Here is a 22,253-nt window from a genome sequence, read left to right as displayed (position 1 = left end):
TGGGATGAGCAGGGAGCAAGAGGAATGGGCTTCCTCCAGGGGCCCCCAGAAGCCAAGGAGGGCTCTGTGTGGCCTCATGGCAGGATCAGGTATGCATTTTCCAAGGCTCATCACTGTCACGAGTAGGGAGTGGATCGAGGCTGTGGCAGCGGCAAGGAGGCAGAAAGGGACGAAGGGATGGAACCAAGGCCAAGCCACGCATATGGAGGGAGAGGACTGGGTGACTATCATGGAGGGGGGAGAGGGGGGCACCAGAGAACTTCCGGCTGCCTCAGAGCTGGCTTCTGGTTGGGTGTATTGAGTCCGAGGTGCCTGTGGATCCCAGGTGCTCTGGAGGTGGGAGGTGGGCGGGTGAGTGGGTATGTGAGTCTGATGGTCCAGAAACCTGGGCTAGAGCCTGGGCGGGGACCCATCAGTTCACAAGTGGTAACTGAGGCTCCAGGGGACGGTGAGGGTCCCAGGGATGGCAGAGGGTGAGTCAGGAGTGCAGGGACACCGTTCTCATGCTCTGGGGATGCAGCTGGGAGGCACTGCGGCGAGGGGGTCTGTTGTCTGAAGGCCCTCGGTGTGTAGTGCTCTGTCCCAGCAGGCACAGGAGCAACACCCAGCCCGTCCTGTGCGGCTGAACTCCAGGCAGAATGGGAGGTGATGGATCTGTAGTGGCGCCCTTCCAGGCGGAGGTACACCCCTGTGGGATGTTTGGGGTGAAACAGGAACTCCCAATGCTCCCAGGACTCGGCATGGGGCAGGACCCACCCCCCCCCAGGGAGGGTGGCACACTCGGGAGCTGGCAGAGCCATCCACGGTGGCTGGGGGCTCGCGGGTCTCAATCGGGGGTGGTTTGGTGACTGGCTGTGGGGGTGGGGTGACCCTGCACCTAGCAAGGGGAGGCCAGGGATGCTGCTGCACCGCCTACAGTGCGTGGACAGCACCCCCGCGAAGAATGACTCACGCAAAACATCAACAGTGCTGAGGGTGAGAACATGTTGGAGTTGGGGGCTGGGGAGGGCTTAGGTCTCGCTTCATCCAGCCTTTTCCTGGCACGGAGGACAAGCTCCAGGACGGGCCTGGGCCAAGGGCCCCCAGGAGCCAGGGACAGGTGCCCCCAGGCCACACCCCTGCCTTCCTCCCAACGGCGTGTGCGGAGCCCAAGCAGGTGTCCAGGGGTGGCCTGGAGAAGGCCCAGCCCGTGTCTGGTTTCCCTGGCTCCGTGGTGGTGTGTGTGGAGGGCTGCAGCTCACTGCACGTGCTTTCTGAAGGTCCCCTCCCCACCTCGACCCTGAATCAGGCGTGGTGCAGCCTTTTCTTTAATCTTGGACTGGAAGATACACAGGTGGGGAATGGGGTTTCGGGGAGTGGGGGCCCAGTCCTGGGTGAGAGGCCTGGGGAGGTTGGAGGGGTCAGGGCAGGGCCACAGGGGCTCTGGGAGGGCAGGGCTCAGCCCCCACAGCCGTCCATCTGCTGGGCTGTCCCCACCTCTTGAAGCCCCAGGCTGACCGTCCAGCCAAGGGGTCCAGATTCTGCCGGACCAGGCTAGCCTGGACGTTTGCTGGGTGGGATCCCAGCTCTGGGGAGGGAGCAGCCTCTTTAGTAGCCTGAGGGCTCCCCACCCTTCCTGGGGTCCGCTGCGGCGTACACGCAGGCCCCGTCCTGGGACACGGCCTGGACCACGTTCAGGAAAACGGGCCTCTCGGTCTGGCTCTGGCCCCGGTACTGGAGCCCCTTCTTCACCTCCTGGAGAGGAGAGAAGGCTGGTCATGGAGGGGCTGGGACCCGGGCAGGGAGCTGAGGACCCTGGCCGAGGAGGCAGGACTGGCAGGGGCGGTCTGGGAGAGGACAGAGGGGCGCTGGACGCAGCCTTGTCTGCAGGCATGGAGTCTACGGCCTCCCACTCCAAAGGCCCCAGAGAGAAGCCTGGGCTCCAGGGGATATGACAGGAGGACATCGCCTGGACTAGAAGGAAGCTGCGATGCAGGTTCACTTCTGTCCTGGATCAAGGACACCAGGGGCCTCAACGTGACAACCAAGGAGTCCAAGGGCTTCTGTGGAGAAGATAGCTTTCAACGTTTTGAGGACCTTGAAAGCAAAGTCTTCTAGAAGGCAGAGCTTGGGCCCTTTGGAGTCCCAGGTCACCCATACATAAGAAAGGCCCAGCTCAACATCTGGCTCCTGCCCTGGACAGGAGGGATAGCCCTGGTGCCAGCATTGTTGGCAGCTCAGGACCTGCCGTCTCAACACCAGCATGAGAAGACGGGTGTTCCAGACTCTCCAGGGCCCCGCCCCGCTGGTGGAGGAGTCAGCTAGAGGCTGCTGAACACCCATGAGTCCAAGGACATGGACCCCAGGCCACAGGCACCAGCGGTCCCCAAGGGCGAGGCACTACGAGCACGGGCTGTAAAGGCTCAGGTCTGAGACGGTGAGTGTGTGGAATTGGAGGGCGTCAGGGCCCAGGTGTTGGTGTCTGAGCGCCCGAGTAACTTGCCTCGGGGCCTGGTCCCCACACTTGCCAGTCGGTGACTCTTCACACAGATCCTGGCACGTGGAGACCTGTGTTACTCGGGCCCCGCATTCCCACTTAAGGCCAAGGACCCCCGCCCACCAGGGCCCTCAGTTCCAGGTGCCCTGCAGTCCCCAGGACCAGGGCCTCCAGGACCTGAGCCATGGGTACGGCGAGGTCTCCAGGCGCTATGGCCTTGGGTGTGTCTCTGCCTGACGTGCTAATTACCTAGTGTCCTTAGGTTGGAAGGCCCAGCTCCTCACAGCCACAGCAGGACCTGTGGTCCTCAGAGACCATTCTTTAGCGTCGTAGTGGCCAAACTCCAAGGCCCTGAGGAACAAGGACCCTCCTGGCCTCAGGCCTGGGCCTTGGCTCTGAGGGCCCTTGGAGACTCCAGGTCTCCACCCAGTGCCTCAGATGTTCTCCATGGGAGGTCCTGACCTGTGTGGCCAACACGCTAACCTTCCAGGGAGCTGAGGGCCGTGGGCTCGGGGTTCTCTGGATTCCAGGCTGTCAGGTCCAAATTCTCAGAGTTGAGGTCCTTGGAGAATGGTGTTCACAGAGTAAAGACCTTCAGTCAAGGTCAAGGAGAAGGGCCTAAGAGGATGAGTCCTGGGAGAGCATCAAGCCCTCCTGCCACGGGGAGGACCCTGCACAGGGAGGGAGGGAGGCTGGGAGGGAGGGCCTCGGACTCTGAGAGTTTGGGCCTGACGGGCTGAGGTCCTTAGTCTCCAGGCCCAAAGACCAAGGTTCTCAGGACTACACACCCCCTTGGACTCAAGGCCCCTCACTCTGTGGTCCTCAAAATTCCAAGGGCCCTGGGAGGCGGCCTTGAGACCAGAGAAGCTCATAACAGGAAAGGCAGCTTTGATGACCTTGAACCCCAGCTGCTTGAATGGACCCTGGGCATGAAGTTTGGAGTCTTGAAAAGCTGCTAGTCCTTTAAAGTGGGTCCTAGTGAGGGCATCTGCCAGCCCAGAGACCTTCCAAGGAGGCCAGCCATCTGCCCAGGAGGAGGGGAGGGGCTGGGAGTCGCACAAGAGAATTCAGCTCCTGGGCCTGCTTGTGTGGGGAACCAAGAACCCAATGCCATGGAGGGAGATCCCTCTGCAGACTCCCAGGAATAATAGACTCCTTGAGAAATAAACCCGCAGATAAAAGCTGCAGATCGCGCAAGGAAGCAGATCACCATGAGGGAGGGTCCGAGAGGCCTCAGCCGGGGAAAGTAGCTTCCGGATAGAATGGCCCAGAAAGAGCAGGGCCCAGGGTGCAGGGGAGCTCGTTCTGGGAGTCGTGTGAACAACACCCTGTCCCCTGCCGTGGAGACCAGCTGCCTGTTGCCTCCCCCATGGAGCTTCTCAACTCCTGGTGGCCCCCAGAGCCAAAGTGCACCGGGCACACTCAAAAGCTGAGGCCCCACCAGGGGCTCTGAAGGCAAGCGCTGAGGCGTCTGTCTAGCGGCCTCTCGGCCCACGGCCTCACCTGGCTGAAGCTGGGCTCGTACTCTACCCGGCCCTTGCTGTCCACGTGCAGGATGGGGGCTGCAATGGCAGCTTGCAGGTCAAGGCCCAGCCACAGCTTGTTCATGATGGCCTGTTTGGGGAGAGAAGGATGCAGGCAGGGAGGGAGGGAGGGGCACCAGCCACCCTCCCCAACCCCTCCCAGGACATGAGGACAACAGGGCCGCCCAGCAAGGGCACGTCCCATCCAGGAGCCCCCAGACTCACCTGGGCCACAGCAGAGATGATGAGCTCCCCGCCAGCCCCGCCGATCACCAGCTTCGACCCCTGGGCTGCGTTGACCAAGATGGAGGGGACCATGGATGAAGGGGGCCGCTCACCTGGAACTGGAGGCCGGACAGGTATCAGTGCAGCCTCGCTTCCGAGCCAGCGCCCCCCGGGGCCACCCCCTCCATCCCCGTCTCTGTGCTGGGCCTGCCCGGCCTTCCTGCCTTCCCTCCTCTCTCCCGGGGGCATTGTGCTCACCGGGAGGGGGGGTGACTCCGGAGCCCCGCCGGTGCCTCCAGCACAGGTCCAGGAGCTCGTTGTTGAGGAGGATGCCCGTGCGCGGTGAGTACACCATGGCTCCAAAGCTGTGGACAGAGGCAGAGCTGGGCGCAGGCCGTGGGCTCCCGACACACGTGGGCTGCACCCCAGCGCTCCAGAAGCTCCTCGTTTTAGCAGCTGTCCTCCAGCATCCTGGAGCTGCTCTTCCCTCCCTGGCCCTGCCCCCAAAGATCCACCTTGTCCCCCACCACGGCATCCTCCTGCTTGTAAGGCCCGTCCTCATCCCGGCTCAGGGCCACCCCATCAGCAGCCTTTTCGGCCAGAGGTGTCAGGGTGTAGGACCCTTTTGACACAGGAGAGGGGAAAACAAGGTACCACTCGATGGACACAGCCAGGGAGGTGCTGGGAGGCCAGGCTGGGGGTGGAGGGCTGAGGTCTAGGGGGTGGAGTGGGGCCTGCCCGCCTGCCCCCGGCCCCACGTACGGCGTATTGATGGTGCTGGTGGCAGACACAGCGCTGCCATCCTCGCCCAGCACGGACACGTGGGCCGTGCCCATCCTGTGGCTCCAGGTCTCGGCCAGGCTGTAGTGGCTGAGCTGGTGGTCACCCCGGGTGTCGATCTGCTGGTGGATGTGCTGGGCCAGAGCCTCCCCCAGCAGGTCCTGGGAGGCGTTCTGGGGTGGGCAGACAGGTGACAGGGTCAGTGAGAGGACAGGTGGAGTCACAGAGCAGAAGGTCCCCTAAGGGAGTCAGAGATGCAGCGCCACCACTGTCTTCCCGTACCTGCCCCTCCGGGGCTCCCTTCAGTCCCCAGACTGCTGTACCCTCCCTGCTCTGGCCCACTGCCAGGCCATCCGGTTCTAGAACCAACCATGTACACACCCCTCCAGCCTCACCCGCCAGGCTCTCAGGGTCTGTGGATGGAGCACCCGTCGGCCTGACCCTCCCTTCATGCCGAGCCCTGGGGCAGAGAAGGGGGCTCTCCACCAGCTCAGGGCACCTCACCTGGACCTCCGGGTGGCTTCGAGGGTCCCACAGCCGCCACCTCTGCCCCCTAGCAAACTTGAGTGTCTCCACGAGGTGATGGTACAAGTTCACCCTCCCCTCGGGCCTGGCCACTGACTCCGCGGAAAAGTTGAACCCTGGGGAGGGGGTGGGCGCAGGTGGGGGTCATCCTGTGTAGTGGGTTGAGAAAGATTTGTCCATGTTCTAATTCTCAGAACCTGTGAAAACCTTACATGGAAAAAGAGTGAATATTACCTTGTATGGCAAATGTGTGATTAAATTAAGGATCTTGAGAGGAGTGGATTATCCTGGATTATCCGGGTGGGCGCTAAATGTAATCACATGTATCCTTATAAAACAGACACAGAGAAGAGGGAGGCTGCAACTGCAGGGATGCAGCCACAAGCCTAGGAATGCTAGCAGACGCCGGAAGCTGGAAGAGGCAAAGAACAGATTCTCCCCCAGGCCCCCCGGAAGGAATGTGGCCCTGCAGGCACCCTGATTTTGAACTTCTGGGCTCCAGAACTATGAGAGAATAAATTTCTGTTGTCTGAGCCACCAGATTTTGGTAATTTGTGATACTTTGTTACGGCAGCCACAGGCTGCATCAGGCAGCCCCATCTCTGGACGCTGCCAGGATGCCTCCCGCACCCCACAACCCCCTTGCAGGCTGCGATAGGCTGGGCCTCAGCCCTAGCTGCACACACTGGACCGGCAGCTCACCACCTGCAGAGCCACTGCACCTGTGCCCTGCGCCGGGGTCACCTGGGGGCACTTAGTGGGTAGATGACTGCAGACTCTTCAGCAGAGCCCAGGCGTGGGCCACACTGGAGGCCAGCTCTAGAACACACCGTCCTGGCCCACTCCTCAGCCCAGTCTTCAGCATCTGAGGAGGGGGCTGAGCTGGAGGAGGCAGTGGCTACCCAGAGCCTGGCTGGGCCTGGAATTCAGTTCACGGGCGCCAGACCCCCTGCCTCCTGGGGGCCTCACCTTTGAGCACATTGAGGACAAAGCTGAGAATCGCGCCCCCTGCAGGCGGTGGCGGTGAGTACAGGGTGTAGTCCCCCAGGGGCATCTCCAGGGCGTCCACCACCTCAGGCCGGAATGATGCCAGGTCCTGCGGGGTCAGCAGGCTCCCTGGGGTGAGACAGAGGACTCCATGTACAGACGGGGAAACGAGGTGCAGAGTGTCAGCCAGGGACCTTGGTTTACACAGTGGGGGCCCCCCTCGTTCCCTAGCCTTCTAGGCTCAGAGGGGTGGTGCTGGGCCTGTGGGCAGTGGCCTCAGGGCTGGGGGATGGGTGGACAGAGGCCAGGGACGGGCAGGTTGGAGGGGAGAGTGGGAGAAGTGGGGGGAGGCAAGCTGGCCTCTGAGAGACTGAGGGTGGCCAACTCCAGGCCCAGGAGCACCCCTGCAGCCACCGATAGCTCCTGTCTCGTGGCCCTAACCCTCAGGGTCCTGCTCCTCGGGGGCTTTGACTGCAAGGTCCCTGAGACCAGCAGTGGGCATGACTTGGGCAACGACCTCTCCAAGCCCTGGGAGCAGCTGGCCCCCTCTCAGGGCGAGGGGAGGGGAGGGCCGGACCCACCCTCAGCCCTGGCGCCCAACCCCTCTTTCTCTGGCGGAACGGGGCTGTGGGGCCTCACGTGCTGACCTTCCTTGGCAACGTCCTCCAGCAACATCTGGCCCAGCCTCCCTGTGTAGAGGGCCTCTGCGCCTTCCGCAGCCACGGTCTCCAGGGTGGCGGCCAGCGCGGGCCACGGGAGTGGGTCATGAGGACTCAGGGGTTCTGTCCCATTGAAGAAGAGCTGCCTGGGGGGTGGGGGGCAGCCTCAGGGTGAGGCCAGGTCCTGGAGGGCAGCCACACTTCTGCAGGGACCCTACAGGGAGGGAGTCCTGGTCTGGAGTCCTGAGGGGCTGTGGTGGACATGGGGGCAGATTCTCCAGGATTGGGTGGGGCTGACACCCCTCATGTCTCTCATCACCCAGGCCCAGGGAGGACACGCCCCCCCCCCCAAGCCAGCGTCCACCCAGGGCCTGACACCCGGCATTCCTCCTGGTCAGTGGGCTGCCCGGGTGGGCGAGTGGGATGGCCAAAGCCCTCCTGCCAGCCCAGAGAGAGTGGGTGCGGGGGGGAGGGCAGGGCCCAAATCTGCACCCTGGGAGCCCCATCACTTTGGCATAAACTGTCTCTGGCCTGAGCCCTCTGATGAGGTTCTGCCACGTGGAACCGGAGGTCTCTGAGCTGTGACATAGCTCAGTGACATATTGGCCAGCCAGGGCCCCGGCCCCCAGAAGGTTGATCCGCTGGCTGGAGGAGGAGCTGAGGAGGGGCCCTGGGCCCCCATCGGAGCTCACCTCAGGGACGATGCGTGCAGGGAAGGGCGCAGGTAGCTGCTATGCAGGAAGCGGCTGAGGATGCGGGGCACGCGGAGGCCCCCCCGGAGCAGCGCGATGGTGGGCCTGAAGAGCTGTGCCCAGGGCAGGTGGCCGTGGCGGTGGTGGGCCTCAGCGTAGCCACGGAGCTCCCCAGGCACCCCGATCCACTGGGCACCTGCACGGCACAGGTGTCATGCCCCTGCCCCTGGGCCGCCCCCCTTGGCCCCCGGGGGCTGTCACTCCACTCTTGGCTGCCTGGCCCCCCAGCCGTGGCAGCCAGAGCGAGCCTTCTGGAGCCCACCTGGGACCACGGCCCTCCCCCCTCACACTCCTGTGCCTCCCCATTTCCCTCTGCACAAAGTCCATGGCCAGGCCTGTGGGGCCCAGAAAAACTGGCCCCATCCCCACCCCCCACCCCCAGCCCCCCAACCTGTCCCCACTGAACCCTCCGGGCCTTCGGCTGAGGTGGTCCCTCTGCTTGGATCGTCCCTCCCAACTCAGAGAGCCCTCCCCCGGGAAAACCCGGGGAGTCAGGACCTCCGCAGGGGCTCCCCATCCCCAGCTGCCACCCCTCAGTGCCAGGGTGGTTCAGCTGTCCATCAGGGGCGCTGCCCCTTCAGGGTGGGGGGTTCTGCTCAGCCCCAGTGGTCTGGTGGGGTGGGAGCGGGTGGCCCCTCTAGGGCCTCACCTGTGCCCAGAGGCTGGGCCTGCTTGCACTGGTCCAGCAGACCTGGGACGTGGCTGGCGGGTACCGTCTCCCTGGCGTTGATGACCTCCACCTTCCCTGGAGTTGGGCAGGGCGTGTGGGGTGTCAGGGGCACCCCGGTGGCTGCCAGGCCTCACTGCACACCAACAGTCCCCCTCAGACAGCCCTGGCCCTGCTCTCGACCTCAGTTTCTCTACCATGAACTGGCCTCGGCGCTGGTTTAGGCTTTGCAGAGGTTGGGGGGCACCAAGAGACTCAGGAAGGGGCATGGGTAGACAGGGCAGGTCGGCCACACTCTCAGGTGGTCTAAAAGGACCTCACTGTTAGCACCTGTGGACGAGCCCATCCTCCCCACGGGGGTCCCGTATGGACTCACCTGTGGACGCATTGTAGATAGTGAAGATGACCCCTCCACCCAGGCCCATGCTCTGGGGGTTGACAACCCCGGTGCAGACCAGAGCCGCGATGGTGGCATCCACGGGTGAGCCGTGCTGCTGGAGGATGGCTCTAGGGAACACGGCACAGAGTAAGTGGCCTGGCTGCCCTGCCCTGGCCTCCTGACCTGGGCTGCTCTGCCAGCATTCACTGGGGAGTGGGGACAGCTGGGTGGCCTACTTGCTGCCACCAAACCGCAGGTTAGTTTTGAGACCACACTGGGCTGCCCCCTCAAGTCCAGCCACTCACAGGTGTACAGCGCTCTACAGATTGCAAATTGTGATGCCATTTACACTGCCCCTGGCTGTATATAAGGTTCTTCTCAGTTTACAAAGTGCTTCAGCTGCCATTATTCCCTAGGTCCTCCCAGCAGCAGTAGCTCATTTACAACAGGCAGAACCAGGCCCGGGCCAGCCCCTCCGTTCCTCCCGGCAGCGCTGGGAGCCTCGCCTGGCAGATGCCACTCCTCATCTCACTGGGGACACACTGGCCCAACCCCTTCAAGACTGGATTTTTTCAAGTCACCCCGGGATCCTGCCCTGCCATCAGGGCTTAGGGCTTGGGCTGATGGGTTCCACAGCCCCTCCCAGGGCCCCACGGTCTGTGGGAATGTTCTCAGGCCTCAGTCTCCCCACCTGTCCATGGGCAGCGAGGGGTGAACCCTTCAGCTCCTAGGTGCTGGTCAGACTGGCCTGTGCCGAGGAAATGCCCGTCTCCCTGGGGCACAGCCTTGCACAGCTCACTGGGGGCTGCCTCTTCCCTCACAGCCAGGATTGCTCCCCAGCACCTCAAGGTCACAGATGCGAAACCAAGGCCCGAAGAGGGGCTGGGCCTGGGTCCCCTTCCCCCACCACTGACCCCAGCACCTTCTCAGCTCAGGCACACTGATCCGACGACTCCATGCTGGGCTCACCCCTCCCCGGAGCCACATATCCCTGCTCTGGGCCCACACGTGGGCACACATGGGGGCCACATGGACACAGGTAATCTTGGAATGGGAAAGAGGGCACAAAGACAGAAGTATGAAAGAACTAAGATTCTACATCCAGGCACAGAGAAACACACATTTTAATTAGAATAAAACACCATAAACAAAGAAAAAAGACAAACTGGAAAAAACTAATTTAAATTCCCATCACAAAGGCCGCATCTCACTTGACCTCGGAAGTGCTCTCGCACTAGGCTTTCAGGACCCCCACCTACCACACTCCGGTTTTCCTCCCACCACCCCAACCTCAAGATGTTAGAAGCCCCAGGCTCAGTCCTCGGTCCTGGTACATCTATGTCCTCCCCCAGATGAGCTGATCCAGGCTCAGGGCTTAAAATGCAACCTCTGTGCTGATGACCCCCAAATTTGATCTCCCCTAAACTCCAGGCACTTATCCCCAGCCATCCACAGGCTACCTCCCCTAGGCATCTAAGAGGTATTTCACTCTTGACATGACCTAAACTGTACTTTTTCCTTCCCTCCCACCTCTGCCCCCCAAACTGCTCCTTTGTTAGTCATCACGATCCTAGAAAAGGACACAACCATTCACCCTCAGGCTATAAACCTCAGAGTCGTCCTTGATTGGTCACTTTCTTTCATCCCCATATCCAATGGCCAATCCTGCCTGTTAGTTATACCTCCAAAATACACCTAGATTCCAATCCTTTCTCATCACCTCCTCCACCACACCACCACCCTGGTCTAAGCCACCAGCATCTCTCACCTGGGTTACTGTAACAGTCTCCTATCTGGTCCCCTGCATCTGCCTTGCTCCCATAGGTTTTTTAAAAAATAATCTGTTAACATGTAAAGCAGACATCCTAGTAATGAAAGACTAAACAATTTAGACCAAACTTCCACAGACAACTAGAAAAGCCAGACAAATAGAAAACATCTGCTCAAAGGTGTCAGAAGCAGGAGAGAAACACAGGCCTCCGAGTGAGAGGAGCCTGGCTTTTGGAGCCGCTTTTCCCCTCCAGACGACTGCCAGTCCTGGAAGAGGAGGCTGAACGGCCAAGCAGGGCTTCTGACAACCTCGGAAGAGGATCTTGCTGTGGTTTATGTCAAAGAGTGTTTTTCCTGTGTTTTCCTCTAAGTTTTTTGTTTTTTTTTTTTTTTTTGTGGTACACGGGCCTCTCACTGTTGTGGCCCCCACCCCGCCCCCCGTTGCGGAGCACAGGCTCCGGACGCGCAGGCTCAGCAGCCATGGCTCACGGGCGCAGCCGCTCCGCAGCATGTGGGATCTTCCCGGACCGGAGCACGAACCCGTGTCCCCTGCATCGGCAGGCGGACTCGCAACCACTGTGCCACCAGGGAAGCCCGTTCCTCTAAGAGTTTTACAGTGTCTGGTCTTACATTTAAGTCTTTAATCCATTTGGAGTTTATTTTTGTGTATGGTGTTAGGTAGTGTTCTAATTTCATTCTTTTACATGTAGTTGTCCAGTTTTCCCAGCACCACTTATTGAAGCGGCTGTCTTTTCTCCATTGTATGTTCTTGTCTCCTTTGTCATAAATTAGGTGCCCATATGTGTGTGGGTTTATCTCTGGGCATTCTATACTGTACCACTGATCTATATTTCTGTTTTTGTGCCAGTACCATACTGTCTTGATTACTGTAGCTTTGTGGTATGGTTTGAAGTCAGGACACCTGATTCCTCCAAATCCGTTTTTCTTTCTCAAGATTGCTTTGGCTATTCGGGGTCTTTTGTGTTTCCATACGAATTGTAAGATTTTTTGTTCTAATTCTGTGAAGAATGCCATTGGTAGTTTGATAGGGATTGCATTGAATCTGTAGATTGCTTTGGGTAGTATAGTCATTTTCACAATATTGATTCTTCCAATCCAAGAACATGGTATATTTCTCCATCTGTTTATGTCATCTTTGATTTCTTTCATCAGTGTTTTATAGTTTTGTGACTACAAGTCTTTTGCCTTAGGCAGGTTTATTCCTGGGTATTGTATGTTTTTGCAATGGTAAATGGGAGTGTTTCCTTAATTTCTCTTCCTAATTTTTCATTGTTGGTGTATAGGAACACCAGAGATTTCTGTGCATATAGGCCTCAAATTATTTCTAAACAGTTTTAACAATCTTTATACATGCTCCTTAGTGCTCAATTAAAAAGGACTAAGCTGGGGCTTCCCTGGTGGCGCAGTGGTTAAGAGTCCGCCTGCCAATGCAGGGGACGCGGGTTTGTGCCCTGGTCCAGGAGGATCCCACATGCCGTGGAGCGGCTAGGCCTGTGAGCCATGGCTGCTGAGCCTGCGCGTCCGGAAGCCTGTGCTCCGCAATGGGAGAGGCCACAACAGTGAGAGGCCCGCACGTACCAAAAAAAAAAAAAAAAAAAAAAAAGATTAATATAATTATAACCATTATAACAAACATATAAACCTTTCTTAGTATCAAAAAATATATCAGAAAGAGAAAATAAGAGATATATTTTGCAAAAAACAGAAATAATTTTAAAAGAAATAAAGAGAAAAAAGAAAAGAAAAAATATATATATACACACATACACATATGCATTTGAAAAAAGAGAAAAGAAACACAGGAAAAATAAATCCAAAACAAATGAAAATGATTTCGTCTAAAAGAGAGAATAGGAACAGAATAAAGGTCATATGGATGAGAGTGAGACTTTTGAGAATACCTTTTTATACAGTTCTGACTTGTATTCAGAAAGAAAATTAAACAGAAAGGATGAAAAAGAAAACCCTAAAATTGAATTTTAATTGAAAAAAACTAAGCTAATAGTATATTGAACTGTTAACATAATCACACAGGAAAAAGAACTTAATTAACTGCACATCTTTCATGGGATATATCTTAAGGACAAAAAAAACCTCTGCAAAGACATCTTGAATTTTCTCTAGTAGATTCATTGTTCATAGTGTATTGTTGAAGTAATTCTGAAACTTTTTTGTGAGTACCTGGGGATACAGCAAGTAAGTAAATATATGGACATTGCTGGGAACTTCTCATAGTTGCAGAGACAAGATGGGATGGAGAAAGATGCAGAAGACCCCATCGTAGTGGATTTGAACTGGAGGTGTCAGAGATTTTACATTTTTTCTTGTTCTATGCACTGATACTACCTAGAAGCAATGGCATCCCAATAATAATGAACCCTCTTAGCATCCAGATTTTCATTTCTAAAATACCATTCTCTACCAATTCCTGATTTCAGGTCTGAGGGAATATACGAATAGATCCTGGAACATTTTGTGTACAAGTCAAGAAAATTCTCTAAGACTGATGGATTCTTGTAAAAGAACATAGATGCTGGCTTAAAGGGGCTCTCACTGGTCAAATCTGTGACAATTTGAGCATCAGAAAGAGTAAAGTGATGGATTATAACATAGTGAACTAAAATAATCCATGAGTCAATAGTAATACTCAAGAATATCTGGGTTGGGGAAGGGGGATCTTTTTTACAGAAGAATGCCAGCCAATGAGTGGTGAAGAAATGACTAGTTTAGAAATCGCCTTTTTGCAAACACAAATGTATCTGTTGAGACGAGGATAAAAATCGATGCTAAAACATGGGATAAATGTTGTTTGAGAAAAGGATATTCGCCTGGTCTCAAAGTATCAAACCGTATGTTACTAATTTAATAGGGAAATGGTACCCCGTACAATGGAGAGATCTGGAAGACACCACCTTTATGAAGTGATCCAACTTGGCATCACAATGATGAGAGGGTCTGACATTGTGTTCCTTCTTGTGTGATACAACGGGAAGGCAAAATACCTATCTTATATTGTGTTTAACCTGAATCTGATCGTAAATAAATTATAAAAATAAACCAAGATTGTAAAGAAAGACTGATACAACTGAACTGACTTCTTTAATGTCACAGAATATCAACTTTTTTTTTTTTTTTAAAGCAGGGGATTATTCTATATTAAAGAAGACTAGAGAAACATGACAATCACTGGATACTGGATCTAAACAGAAAGATGGGTTGGGGGTGGGGGGGGATGAATTGGGAGATTAGGATTGACATATAAACACTAATATGTATGAAATAGATAACTAATAAGAACCTGCTGTATAAAAAAATAAAATTCAAATTAAAAGATGAAAGAAAAAGAAAGAAAGAAAGAAAAGAAAGAAAGAAAGAAAGAAAGAAAGAAAGAAAGAAAGAAAGAAAGAAAGAAAGAAAGAAAGAAAGAAAGGAAGAAAAAGAAAAAGAGAGAAAGATTGGGTCAATTGGAAAATTTTTGAATTGGACCAGGTATTAGGTACTATAATTTTACCAAGGTTAAATTTCTTGAGTGTGATAATGCTATTAAGGTTATATAGGAGAATAATCTTATTCTTAATAGATACATGTTTGAAATATTTAGGGATAAAGTGTCATGATAAATGCAACTTATTTTCCAAATATGTGGAAAGATAGATATATGGAGAGAGAGTGAGAGAGCACGAGAAAGAGACAGAGAGACAATGTGGCAAAGTATGAACAACTGGTGAATCTAAGTGAAGTGTATATGGGTATTCTTTCCATTTTTCTGTGGGTGTAAAACTTTTCCAAAATAAAAATATGAACATTTAGGGGAAGAACAACAAAAAACTCGTGGAATGCAGCTAAGCTAAACTTTGAGGGAAAATTATAGCTTTAAGTGCATGTACTAGAAAAGACTTTAAAGATCAATCATCTATGTATCTACCTTATAATTTGTTTTTCCCAAAATGTATCTCAAGATGAATATTTTTTAAATATTTAAAACTTAAACTCAATGGAAGGAGGAGAAAAGAGCCAAGATAAAAGTAGAAACTAATGAAAGAGGAAATACATGCATCATAAAGAAAATCAACAAAGCCAAAAGTTGATTCTTCCAAAACACAATAAAATTGATAAAACCCTTATCAAGACTGATCAAGAATGATAAGAGAAAACGCTAGTTACCAATATCAAGAATGAAAAATGGGGGCTTCCCTGGTGGTGCAGTAGTTGAGAATCTGCCTGCTAAGGCAGGGGACATGGGTTTGAGCCCTGGTCTGGGAGGATCCCACATGCTGCGTAGCAACTAGGCCCGTGAGCCACAACTACTGAGCCTGCGCGTCTGGAGCCTGTGCTCCGCAACGAGAGGCCGCGATAGTGAGAGGCCCGCGCACCGCGATGAAGAGTGGCCCCCGCTTGCCACAACTAGAGAAAGCCCTCGCACAGAAACTAAGACCCAACACAGCAAAAATAAATTAATTAATGAATAAACTACCCCCAACATCTTCTAAAAAAAAAAAAAAGAAAAAGGGGCCTCATTACAGACTCTGGACATTAAGAGGATAATAATGAGAGGACGTTATAAACAATTACATGCCAACACATGACAACTTGCACAAACTGGACAAATTCCTTGGAAAGAACTTACCAAAACTGACTCAAGAAAAAATTAAAACTTGAAAGTCTTATACTTGTTAAAGAAACAGAATCTGTTATTTAAAACCTTCACATGCACACAAAGAACTCAGGCTCAGAAGATTAACCAGTAAATTCTTCCAAACGTTTAAGGAGGAAATAACACCAATCTTAAGAACGAGAAACAACAACAACACAAAACCTATTCTTGCAGACTATGGAAAAGGAGAGGACATTTCCTAGCTCTTTTTATGAGACCAGTGTAACCTTGACACCAACACCTGACAAGGACATGAGAAGAAAGGAAAATTACAGACCAGTACCTCTCATGAATATGAAGAAAAAAAATCCTAAACAAAATATTAGCAAGTCAAACTTAGGGATAAATAAAAATGATATTAAGGGCTTCCCTGGTGGCGCAGTGGTTGAGAATCTGCCTGCCGATGCAGGGGACACGGGTTCGATCCCTGGTCTGGGAAGATCCCACATGCCATGGAGCAACTAGGCCCGTGAGCCACAACTACTGAGCCTGCGCATCTGAAGCCTGTGCTCCGCAACAAGAGAGGCTGCGATAGTGAGAGGCCCGCGCACTGCGATGAAGAGTGGCCCCCGCTTGCTGCAACTAGAGAAAGCCCTTGCACAGAAATGAAGACCCAACACAGCCATAAATAAATAAATTAATTAAAAAAAAAAATGATATTAAATCATGAACAAGCTGGGCTCCTTCCAGGAATGCAAGGGCAGTTTAACATTTATTGCATTTTTTTTTTTTTTGGCCGTGACACCCGCGGCATGTGAGATCTTAGTTCCCCATCCAGGGATCGAACCCCCGCCCTCTGCATTGCAAGTGTGGAGCCTTAACCACTGGACTGCCAGGGAAGTCCCACTGCACTTTTTTAAAGGGAGAAAAATCATTTGATTGTCTTGATAATGCAGAAAATGCATTTGATATACATTTGACAGAAAGATGCGCAAAAGATTTTAACAGAAATTTCACAGACGAGGATACCCACAATGACCAATAATCACTTCCAATCCCTCAGCATTAGGTGTGGAGTTATTTTCTATCTCCCCCAATACGAAGGCAAGAGCCTCGACCATCTGGTTACCACTATGACTCCAGGACAATGGCTGGCAGGTGGCAGGTGCTGCAGGTAGCCAAGCATCACACACCTTCACGCATCCACGATGCCCGCCAACATGTACCACGAACACGGTCATGTCAACAGGCAGGATGGTACGCGCTCGGGGCCACCTGGGTTGGGGTTCCTACTCACCAGGCACGTGCCTCACCCTCCCTGAGCCTGGGTCTCCTCAGCTGTGAAGGGGCCAGTTGTGGCCAGCAGAGAGCTGCGGTGCAGAGCAGTCACACTTCTCTCACCTGCCTGTCCCCAAGGAGCTGGAAGGCTGCTGTCACATACACACTCGGACACGCACGCTCACACGTGTGTATGCATGATGCCCAGGTATACAGGCTGTTTCCTCCTGAACCCCAGAGGGTTGGAAGTGCAGTAATTTCCCGGTGAGCCAACCGGGAGTCCAGAGAGCCACTAGGGTCACAAGGGCTGGGAGGGGAGGAAGGGTGACATCACACCATAATCCCGTGAGCCTTCCCCACAGCAGGGTCCCCTGTTGAGATGCCGACCACATCCAGACCAAGCCACTGTTACAACAGGCCAGGGACACCTCCTCTGGGCTGCGTGCGCTCCGTGACAGAGGTGCCAACACGAGCCCCACTTCACAGGTGGGGAAACCGAGGCTTGTCCAGAGTCCCCATTCTCCTCTGAACCCAGGGCATGACCCACAGGCCGACTCCTGAATGGGTCTGAAGCAGCTGACGAGACCCAACCTGCAGGGCCCAGCCCCTCCCCACCCCTGACTCCAGGGCCCCACAGGACAAGCACCCTGGGCCCCCCGCCGGCTCCCTCTACAACTACCCACATGGCCACTGAAGCTCTGGCCTTTACGATCCGAGCCCAGGGGCTGGGCAGGCTGGAATCCTGGGCGGAGGGTGGGGACCCTGGGAAGACTCCACCCTCCAACAACCCCGGAGAGATTCCCTCTCTGCAGGGGCAGCGGAGCAGGACAGTCCCAGCTGGGCCCGCTCGTGCTGTGACACCCAGCTGGTCCCTTCTGTGCAGGCCTAGTTTCCTCTCAGTCAAGTGGAACTATGCACCCTCCGCTCAGGATCCTGTGTGGCGTTTCCGAGTGATCACAGCAGACAGACATCACAGAGCCTAAAAATCACCACTAACCCTGGTCTCCCTAGAAGGCAAGCACTCACATGGAGCCTTGGAACTCCCAGTTTGAACGTGAGCCTAACACACTGGCATCACGCAGGATGGGACGGGCCTCGTTGTCACCGTGCTTCTATCGTGTGTACACTCGGCTCGGAGCCAGATCCTCCCCCAGGGGCTCTGGCTGCTGCAGGAGTCCCAGCCCCACTGAGAGAACCCAGAGCTCACAGGGTGGAAGGAGGTGGGGTCTAGGAGGCCCTTGCAGGATCTCCCCAGCCCTGCCAGATGGTGTGAGCCTCTGTCCCACAGCAGCTGTGGCAGCTCCAGGCTCTCTCCCACCCCTGGTTTCTTAGAACAAGAACAGGAAGTGGAACGCCGAGGACATGAAACACTTGGGGGGAACCACATCTGCTCACCTCACCAGCGAGGGTTGCAGAGCAGAGACCCCAACCCCTGGCCCTCCAAAACCCCCAACAAAGACTTGGGGAGACACAACAGGCCCGGAACCCCCTCGCAGATCCGTGGCAGCAGCCCCCCACCCCTGGGGGCCGCGTCCCCATCAGTGGTCTCTGGGTCTGAAGCCCCGACTTGTTTGCATCCTTGCAAATATGGGCTCAGGGGGCGCAGCGCCTCTGCAGTTCTCAGAGCATTGAGAGGGGTCATTCCCCTCCCGGCCCCTGGGAGCCCTCTGGGAAGACCAAGCAGTCTGCCCCCAACTTGTCCCTGTCATCCTAGAGGGAGCCCTGAGGGAGGGGACAAGTCCTCTTTGGTTCACAAAGCACTCCTGATTCTGACAACGGCCCTTGAGGCAGATATTCCGGGAAGCAGACTGAGCCGGCAGGGAGGGGGCTGCTAGCCCAGGCTCCCACAAGCCCAGAGTGGGGCAGGGGCCAGGAGGGGCGTCCTACGCATCCTCTCATGGCAGGCAGCGGAAGCCTCCCGTGGGCTGGGCTTCCTGGAAGAGCGTTGGGAAACATCAGTTGGGGCCCCTCTCCACAGCCCCCCTGCCCCGGCCCACCGAACATCAGTGACTCTGCCTGCCACTGGCCCGGCCCCAAGCCTTGACACGCAGAGGGGAGGCCGCAGGGGACATGATGCCATCAGAGGCCAGTTTTCCAGGGCCAGGAGGGGAGCCTGGTCCCGGCAGGCAGTCCTCACATATGGAGCCCCTGAACCCCCTCACCCATGTCCCTGGGGAAAGACCCCAGCCTTGGAAAACTGCCAGGGCTTCTCTGAAGGGGCCGGGACCAGACAAGCAACACTGTAGCAGTGCCCTCGCTGGGCCTCCCAAGCCCCGGAGCTAGGATCAGCCTCACACACCACCTCTGCTCTGCCCACACTGTTGTTACCCTGTGCACACCTGCTACCTGGTCTGTGCAAGGGCCCTGAGGCTGCTTCCTTACTGGAGCCCAAACCCACACGACCCCCACATGCCAACATGCACACACGTGTGCCTTCTCCACACTCTCGCCACTGGTCACAAAGTCTCCAGGAGGGGTCAGCGCCAAGGGCCACCCAGTTCCCACCCACTTCCTACTCACCGTCCAATGTCTGAGCAGATCTTAGAGTCCGCAGCAACCGCAGCATGGGCAAAGGCCTGGGGGCCACAGTGGACACGGTGCCAAGAGACGACCACGATAGGCACGATGATGGCCAGCGCCAGCCCCAGCCCCAGCAGGACCATGCTGACCGTGGCTCCGTGTCCCTGGGCCATGGCTCTGTGGCCCAGGGGGAGAGAGGAGGTTAAGTGGGCACACACACCAGTGGGCGGAGAGATACAGAGAGACAGGTGGATGAATGGACAAGATGAGCAGATGGGCTCACAGATGATGGGACAGATGGACAAATAGACTGGAGCCAGAGACAAACAAATGGATTGACAGCCAGATGGCTGGACAGAGCAGGAAGGTCAGATGGACAAGTGGACAGTCAGGATTACAGATAGACAGACAGACAGGTTTCCAGGAGAACAGCGGGCAGCCAGGCGGACAGGTGGGAATGTGGACGGGCGGCTGGCAGCGGGGCTGCTGCCTTCCTCCAGCGCCCACCTCAGAGGCGGAGCTGGCCACCCGCCTGGACTTCCAGTTTTCAGCCCGTCTTGGCCCTGGCAAGACGCCAGGCAGCAGGGCGTCTGTGGGGAGTTTTTCCTGCCAGAGAGGAGTCAGCGGCTGCCGTTAACTCCCTCACTGCTGTTCCCACTGCTTGTCCCCTGAAAGCCTCGGTACAATCACCCCTCCCACTGGCTGCCAACGCCCAGGGCTACCCTGTCCCGTCCTGTGTGTGTGAGGACTTGGTGCCTGCTTGGCTTCCCGGGGGAAGCTGGGGTGCAGGGCTCCCAGGACCCTCCCCTGGATCAGGCTCAGTGGGGCAGGGGGCCAGGGCAGAACCCCAACTCACCTCCTCTTCATGGGGCCCCGCCCAGCCGCAGCTCACCGCAGCATCCTCAGAGCCAGAGGACACTGGGGCTAAAGGGGACCAGAGGCAGACACAGGGGGACCCAAGGCAATGTCAATCAGGACCCGAGTTCAAGTCCCAGCTCAGCTGAAGCCAGGGCAGGGGGGTGGCCAGGGGTGACCAAGAGGGGACTTGGCTTCCCTGTCTGCTCAGGGGAGGCGACTGGAACACCAAATACCCACGACAAGACTTCTGTGTGGGGAATGAAGACAGGGCCTGCGTCCAGCCCTTGGCACACAGTGCCCACCAGACTGTCCACCCCCGGGGCCTGCTGTCCCAGAAATGCCACTGGGCCTCAGGGAGCGGGCTTCCCTTCCACCTGCATCTCTGCCCATCCCTGGTGGAATGTCTGCTTCCCTCTTCCTGAGCTGATAGCACCTCCTCTCCTGGGGGCACCGGCCTGCACCCTGCCCTGCCCAAGCCTCAGGGTGCCCAGCTGGGAGGTGGCTGGGAGAGTGGGGGCTCCCCGAGGTGCCCCCTTTGACGAGACTCAGCAAGGCCCAGGGTGCAGGGGCTGGACTCCCACCCCCAGAGCCCCTACATTCTCCCAGCTTCCTTTCCAGCTGAGCTTTGCCCTCCCCAGGTCTCTTCACCCCTTCTGGCACAGCAGAGAAACTGAGGCACGTGCCCGTACTGCCACAGAACCTGCCAGGCCCCCCTGTCCGAAGCCCCTGCCAGCCTGATCTGGAGGGGCTACTGGGGCACCCTTGGGGGGTGGGGAGGGCTGCGGTCCCCTCCCACCACCCCCACCGGACCCCCAAACCACAGTGACGTTGCTCAACCAGGAACCAGAGTGCATTCCTGGGCCAGGGCCAGCCCGGGAGGCAGAGGAAGCAGGGACAGAGAGGTCAGCGGGGTCAGGGTAGAACAATGCCCCCTCTCCCCAACCTTCCTGGTCAGGCAGAGGCCAGGATGCAGGGACTGCTAGAGCGAAGGCCCAGGGAAGGAACAGGCATTGTGCTGGGCTGGCCAGAAGTGCGATCAGGGAGGCACAGCCAGAAAGGGCCCTGGACATCCGTGTCCAGGAGATGAGGGGCGGGAAAGAGAGGGGAAGCCCAGTCTCCAGGCCCCAGGGGGGAGCTGAACCCCATAACGGCTGGGGAACTGGGGTGCACCCCGTCCATGTGCTGGGGCCCAGGGAGTTCCAGGCCAGCCCCCACCTCCGCTGGAGCAAGGCCCGCCCCTCAGGCCTCAGTCTTCTCCCCTTTCCTCTGGGGCTAAAATGAGGGCTGAGGAGAGACCTGCCCACCCCACCAGCTCAGCCTCCATCTTGTCCCCCCATCCCCCAGGGACCCCAAAGATGCCACCCTCCAGGGCTCAAGGCTCAGACGTGGGGGCCCTCTGCAGACCAACACCCTGCTTCCCTGTGGGCACTTTGGAAGCATCAGGATTTTCTGCCTCATGAAGGAGAGCCCAAACCTGGGCTCTCCTAGCCCCGTGCCCCTGCCCTCAGGGGCCCCCACTGGTGCTCACTAGGCAGCGGGACGTCTTGCTGTCGTGCTGGGACCCCCTCACCCCTGCCCCCCTCCCCAGGTCTTTCCCAGCACCTCACCTTGGGCGTTACAACTGTGTATAAAGGATGAGTTAGGAGGCCCTGAGGGAGGGAGGGGCTGGCCCCGGTGGGGGAGGCTGGGTGCTGCGTCTTGTGGTTCTCCCCCACTCAGAGCCACCCTCCCTGGGGTGCTGGCCCAAGCCCTGACCCCTGGGGATTTGGCGACCTCTTCCAGTTCATGGATCCCTGAGAACCGGGCCTCCTTCTGGAATGGATCACAGCTTGGGTTTCACTCTGGGTTTCTGCTTGGAAAGCCCCCTGGGCCTGGCCCTGACCAACATGTTTTGCTCCAGCCTCTTGCCCAATCCCACCCCCACCCAGACCTCAGCTTCACCTCAGTGTGTGCTGGTTATGGTGAGGCTGGACACCCGCCGGGCTGAAGAGGTACCGGGGCTCCCAGGAGGAAACGCCGGGGCCATGCGCCCCCTGGTGGCTCACACTGGGAAGTGCTGCTGCCCAGCCCAGGGAAGAAGTGGCCTGGCTCTCGTCGTGGGGCTCAGGGTGAGGAAGAACAGTGCTTGGCATGGCCCACCCTGGGCCCCCACCCCAGCCCTGCACCCCCAACTCCCGCCCCGTTCCAGTGAAAATGCTGAGGCTGGCTCCAGTGCCTGAGCTGTCCAGACCTCTGAATC

The 22,253-nt window shown here is 56.4% G+C and overlaps 1 protein-coding gene across 14 annotated transcripts; it reads right to left on the bottom strand.

The window, feature by feature from the left end:
* Window positions 1-950: 950 nt before the first annotated feature.
* On the bottom strand, window positions 951-22,188 carry GGT5 (gamma-glutamyltransferase 5). 14 transcript variants are annotated; one of them, XM_027088860.1, is made up of 16 exons: window positions 21,956-22,056; window positions 20,013-20,080; window positions 19,664-19,762; window positions 19,157-19,333; window positions 8,971-9,101; window positions 8,577-8,672; window positions 7,868-8,063; window positions 7,164-7,321; window positions 6,499-6,645; window positions 5,509-5,645; window positions 4,987-5,177; window positions 4,483-4,589; window positions 4,225-4,343; window positions 3,980-4,090; window positions 2,960-3,038; window positions 951-1,734 (listed from the first exon to the last, which is right to left on the bottom strand). In XM_027088860.1, exons 2-16 carry the CDS (start codon window positions 20,021-20,023, stop codon window positions 1,238-1,240), a joined length of 2,256 nt encoding a protein of 751 aa, XP_026944661.1. In that variant the 5' UTR covers window positions 20,024-20,080; window positions 21,956-22,056; the 3' UTR covers window positions 951-1,237. The 14 variants fall into 14 exon arrangements, 11 of the variants coding, with proteins under 11 accessions (XP_026944661.1, XP_026944659.1, XP_026944660.1 ...); XR_003429134.1 differs by lacking the exon at window positions 20,013-20,080 and adding an exon at window positions 2,726-2,827 and having other exon boundaries at window positions 1,621-1,734; window positions 21,956-22,188; XM_027088858.1 differs by lacking the exon at window positions 20,013-20,080 and having other exon boundaries at window positions 21,956-22,188.
* Between the last annotated feature and the right edge of the window lie 65 nt (window positions 22,189-22,253).

Source organism: Aethalodelphis obliquidens, unplaced genomic scaffold (assembly GCF_003676395.1).
Source record: "Aethalodelphis obliquidens isolate GAN/ISIS:26980383/991018 unplaced genomic scaffold, ASM367639v1 scaffold63, whole genome shotgun sequence".
NCBI lineage: Eukaryota > Metazoa > Chordata > Mammalia > Artiodactyla > Delphinidae > Aethalodelphis > Aethalodelphis obliquidens.
Note: the sequence above shows the minus strand (reverse complement) of the source record. Positions and strands in the feature narration are given on the sequence as shown.

Coding starts and splice junctions, on each gene's coding strand:
- GGT5 (XM_027088858.1), bottom strand. CDS start 22,146: ATGCCAAGCACTGTTCTTCCTCACCCTGAGCCCCACGACGAGAGCCAG. Junction 19,763..21,955: donor CATAACCAGCACACACTGAG/GTGAAGCTGAGG, acceptor CCTCTCTGGCAG/GAAAAACTCCCCACAGACGC. Junction 5,646..6,498: donor TGTCCTCAATGTGCTCAAAG/GTGAGGCCCCCA, acceptor CCCCCTCCCCAG/GGTTCAACTTTTCCGCGGAG.